Consider the following 5286-nt stretch of genomic DNA (forward strand, 5'->3'; position numbering starts at 1 on the left):
GAAATCGATCACAGCTTGTAATTTCGATTCTTGAAATCCATATGAACATTAAAATCTGTTTGTGGTATTAATTTCGATTGCACCATTTGTAATATGTTTATTGATCATAGGTATTAATAGCTTAATAACTTATTGATCTTAGGTATTAATTTCGATCACAGCTAAATAGCTTATTCACCAAGTCTGATTTCTCTACACATTGTATATGTAATATGTTTATTGATATTTCATTTCCTTAGATTGCATCATTTGGGTTTGAACTATGAATTTGTATCTAACTATCTTTGTTATTAGAATATAAAAGTATTTATTGGCTTCCATGAAATTTTTGGTCTAGATACTTGAATGATATTACAACTCTTACTGTGGATAATTGCACCACAAATGATGCAATTATTAGGATGTTATTAGAGAAACTTCCTCTAAAATCACTAATGATGAATGGTGATTTGTTTCATATGCGTTGCTGCGCACATATTCTCAATCTTATTGTCCAAGATGGCTTATCTCTCATTAAATTTGAGATTGAGAGAATCAGAGAGAGTGTTGCATTTTGGTCTGCATCACCAAAGAGGGAGCAAAATTTTGTGACAGCAGCATAGTAGTTGGGAATACCATACTCAAAGAAGTTGATACTTGACAGCAAGACACGATGGAACTCTACATTCTTGATGTTGAGTGTTGCTATAAGCTACAAAGAGGTTTTCGATCGCGTGAAGACAAGAGACCCCAAGTATATATGTTTTCCTACCGACCAGGATTGGGAGTTGGCTAGTGAGATTTGTGAAAGATTACAGCTTTTTTATGAGGTGACTGATATGTTCTCTGGTTCAAAGTATCCTACAGCTAATGTTTTTTTTCCTTTGATATGTGAGATTGGATATTCTTTGCGTGAGTGGACGAAATCTCCTATTGAGGAGATTAAGGTGATGGCTAACCAAATGCTTTCTAAGTTCAATAAGTATTGGTCTGTAATTCATGGGATAATGGGAATGGCAGCAGTTTTAGATCCACGATACAAGTTAAAGTTTGTGGAGTTACTTTTGCCTGTGCTTTATGGAGAAGAAAAGGCAAAGACTGAATTTCAAATTTTGGAGGGGTTTGTCACAACTTTGTTTCAAGAGTACGAGTCAAGTAATGCATCTAAAAAAAGGAAGAGTGAAGGTATTGTATTCTTCTTATTGTTTATATAATAAATAGAACATTATCTTAAATTATTAACATTTTTATACTAAACATTACGTGTTTGTGGTGGTTCAGTTCCTGGTTCATCTTCATTTGGTTCTAGTATCTCTTCTGGTCATCGTGTTGGATTCAAAAAGCTCTTATCGGATATTGCTTCTATTACTTGAGATGATGATGAATCAGGAGGTATGAGTGAGTTGGATAACTACTTGAAGGAGAAATTGTTGCCTAAAGACATGGAACTTGATTTGTTGGCATGGTGGAAAACAAATGGGATTAAGTACCCGACACTACAAAGGATAGCTAAAGATATATTAGTTGTTCCTGTTTCCACTGTTGCCTCGGAATCAGCTTTCAGCACAAGTGGAAGATTAGTAAGTCCTCATCGTAGTCGACTTCATCCAAAGACATTGGAGGCTTTAATGTGTGCTCAAAGTTGGTTGTTGAATGAAATTCGAGGTAGTATACTATTTTATATTAATTATATGAAATTGTGAATTTTTTTTGCATATTAATAATATTAATTTTACACAGCAACTTGTTCTGAAGAGACGGAGGCATATTGTCGTTCTGTTGAATTTGATTATGATGTGGAAGAGGTCAAACGAAACTCCTAAAAATATTAATTTTATATAGTTTCCATGATTTGGTTTGATTTTGAGTTTGTTTAATATTTTGTAGGAAAACACTAAAGAAAGCGGGACAACAAGTTTGGATGATTTTGTTTGATTTTGAGTTTGTAACTTTGTTTTAATGTTAAGTGGTAATGTATTATTGTGATGAATTAGTTTTTAATGTTGTGTACTTGGGTGTTTTGGTTGATTGGTTGATGTTACAATATTAGACTATTAGTAATTTCTATTTGGTTAAATGATTTAAGAACTTATTTGGTATTTTAAGTTTATGCATCGTCTTAATTTATCATTTTGTATTTATAGTTTTTCCTTCTTTTTTTTTCTGCCATATTTCGGGTTTTAGGGTCGGGTTTTCGGGTAATTATCGGGTTTCGGGTTTAGGATCGGGTTCGGGGAGAGTTTTAGCCCCGACGGGGCGCCCCGATAAGAAACCCGTCGGGTATCGGGTCGGGTTCGGGTACATATGTAGATATCGGGTTCGGGTTTGGGAACTCATGCCCCGCCCCGAACCCGCCCCGTTGCCATTCCTACAATTTGGTGGTCGGATACTCGTGTTGCAACGACCTTGACTTCTCCCAATAAACGTATGGTGCCCCAACATTTATTTGAATTATACAATTTAGGACTCAAGGGGTATAGTAACCATCCGTTTCTTACAAATGTCGACATTATGGGCCAACATTTAATACATATTTTCATTTTATAACCATCTATCTTATTTCAAATTTACAGTATTATATATTATGTTTAGATATTTTCATACCACTAAAAGTTTTATATTAACTTAAAAATATAAAAAAAAAGAAATTACGCCATTAAATAAGAGCTAATTGATACGTTCAAAATAAAATTTATATTGAAAATATTTTACTAAACCTTTTTATCATAAATTTTAGTTTTAGTTGTATAAAACAAAGACAAATATTAAACATGTTTTTGGTTTTATAAACACTTTTTGTTTTTGTTTTATAATTTTAAATATGAAATATACATATTAAAATAATAAAACCATGAGACCATACACATCTACATCCACAAATTGCTTAATAATCAAAGTTGACTATAAGGACTTAAAACAATATATAGGAAGAATTGCTGAACACATACGTCTGGACTATTGCTAGATATTTATATTACAATGTTTGACACTTTTGAATATTCTATATAGTTACAAAAACTTCAAAAAATTTCCTAAGCAGAATTGAAGACAATTAACATGTGCATGTCCAGATTATAACTTAATTACTTCTAATGACTATGACTATGCAAGGAGTATTGGGGCAACAACTTTAGACACACCTCCAAGAACTTGCACAGCACTTTTATTGTTTGTGTCAGAGTTTTCCATAGCCTCAACAATTGCTATAATTATGATCACAAACGCAATGTCCACATTGGGAGAAATGCTCACCTTGAATTTGTCATTAACGAACTTTACAATATTATCCGATGACTGCAGTTTGGACATCTACAGGAATAAATATGTCATTAGTAAGTTTCAGATTGAGCTTTAAGTTACTTACAGAATCTTTTAAGTTATACAGACATAACTGAAAACATGGAACTCTACTAGAAAACCAACAAAAAAAGGTTTGAAAATTAAATTACTTGGGCTATTGTGGTTGAAGTATCTCCCATATAAATAGTGCAGTTTCTCTTCGACCAGCTTCCTTTGACCTTGAAATCACAAACATTTTTAGAACAGGTTTTGTTTGCCAAGAAAACATTTACATCACTCTTCAACAGCTGGATCATGTGACGTTTTTTTGTGGTAAATATCATATCCGATTTGCTTCTACTGTCACCCCTGAATACATACCATCCATGGTGTACAGTCACGCTCTGGAAAATAAATCAGTCCATCTAACTGTTAAATTTAGCATCTAAATTTCAAAACAACCCAAAGAACTAAAAAATATATATTAAAAATTAAAGTTAATAAAGTCACCTTATCACGCATCGTAACGATGGGTTGGTCATCAACATCGAGTAGTACTCGCCGCTCATGAATGAATGAATCGCATGGTTTCACTTTGAAGATGATTTTATGGTTAATATCTGTAATCAAAAGGATTCCGCTTGAAATTCTATCAACTATAATATCGAGTTGATGTGGTACCATGAAGTGAGACCCTATCACAGAAACCGGAGTGGATGAAGGTGCTTTGTTGGGTTGAGCCATCGTCAATACTCCACACAGCAGAGAGGTCAGTATGAGTGAAAATATATACGGAAGATTTGTCCACACTGGATGGGGTGATTACTTTTCTTGGGTTATACAGGAAGTTTCTCAGAAACAACGCAGCAAATTAAGTCTGACCACGTCTCTGGTGTAGTGGTCTCTTATTTGTTGTGAATGAGATGCACACCTACGTGCATATTTGTTTTTAGATAGGTTAAAACAAGGGTTATTTTGTTTAATTTGTTTGAGAAAATATGATAGTTGTATGGATAATCAATATTTGAACTTAAATTCTTAGTTATTTATAGTATTTGGTAATAAAAGTTGCAAATAAATGTTAAAAATATACCAATGATAAACAATATCTCGTGATTTTAAAAGTATCTATAAGTTATTTTTTACTGTTATCTGTTGTGTAATTAGTTTATATTTGTATATTAAATAAGAAATGACATAAATAGATAATAATTATGTGGTAATTACATAATACTAGTAACATTTTTAAGTAAGTACCATTGAACGTTGGTGTAATATTTACGTATTATATTCATGTGTAGTTCATACTGACCAACACAGAAAACCATTGATTTTTTATTTTTTTCGGAACAACCCGGAGAATTATATTAATTAGTTTTCATAATCATTGCGTTTCAGTGTAAGTTTAAATCAGTTAATGGTTTCGGTTATTAGTAAACATCGGCTACCCATGTTGAAAAATTAACTATATTATTTAAATAAATATAAAATACATTGCTATAAAATGTTAAAAACAGAAAGTAGACTGCTATTATGCAAATCTTTCATTGAACGATTTGCACATAATTAACTTTGATTTTTATTAATATCTGGTATCATTACAAGAAGACGGGGCAATACCTTTAGCGGCGACATGTAGCTGCAAATGCATCGCCGGTGATGCTTCGTCGCTAATACGTATATAATCGCCGCTAAAGGGTGTACTCGTCGCCGCTATTGACCTATCGCCAATAATAGTCACCGTCGCCGTAGATGTCGCCAAAATAGATTTCGCCGCTAATACTGGTAACATTTTGATTTTATTTATTTATTTATTTATTTAACATTAACTTTATAAAAAACAATATAACATTTATAAAATCTGATAACTTTTTATAAAATGTTAATCCATATACAACCAATCCAAAATATTAATCCATACCGTACAACCCAAAATATTCTTCCAAATTACAAAACATTTCATAAAATCCAAAAGTAGCTACTCGTCCTCATAATTTCCTTCATTATTTGGTGGCGGCAATGAGCGAA

General features: G+C 32.5%; 2 protein-coding genes across 2 annotated transcripts; one reads left to right on the forward strand and one right to left on the reverse strand.

The window, feature by feature from the left end:
* Nucleotides 1-801: 801 nt before the first annotated feature.
* Nucleotides 802-2058, forward strand: LOC145013213 (zinc finger BED domain-containing protein DAYSLEEPER-like). The gene is made up of 4 exons (XM_078972017.1): nucleotides 802-1164; nucleotides 1261-1644; nucleotides 1720-1784; nucleotides 1867-2058. The coding sequence occupies exons 2-4, from the start codon at nucleotides 1374-1376 to the stop codon at nucleotides 1912-1914; spliced, it is 384 nt and encodes a 127-aa protein (XP_078828143.1). The 5' UTR covers nucleotides 802-1164; nucleotides 1261-1373; the 3' UTR covers nucleotides 1915-2058.
* An 802-nt stretch (nucleotides 2059-2860) lies between these two features.
* Nucleotides 2861-4118, reverse strand: LOC145011860 (protein LURP-one-related 10-like). The gene is made up of 3 exons (XM_078970606.1): nucleotides 3769-4118; nucleotides 3429-3662; nucleotides 2861-3288 (listed from the first exon to the last, which is right to left on the reverse strand). The coding sequence occupies exons 1-3, from the start codon at nucleotides 4000-4002 to the stop codon at nucleotides 3082-3084; spliced, it is 675 nt and encodes a 224-aa protein (XP_078826732.1). The 5' UTR covers nucleotides 4003-4118; the 3' UTR covers nucleotides 2861-3081.
* Between the last annotated feature and the right edge of the window lie 1168 nt (nucleotides 4119-5286).

Source organism: Lactuca saligna, chromosome 8, assembly GCF_052625555.1.
Source record: "Lactuca saligna cultivar CGN05327 chromosome 8, ASM5262555v1, whole genome shotgun sequence".
In the NCBI taxonomy this organism is placed as follows: domain Eukaryota; kingdom Viridiplantae; phylum Streptophyta; class Magnoliopsida; order Asterales; family Asteraceae; genus Lactuca; species Lactuca saligna.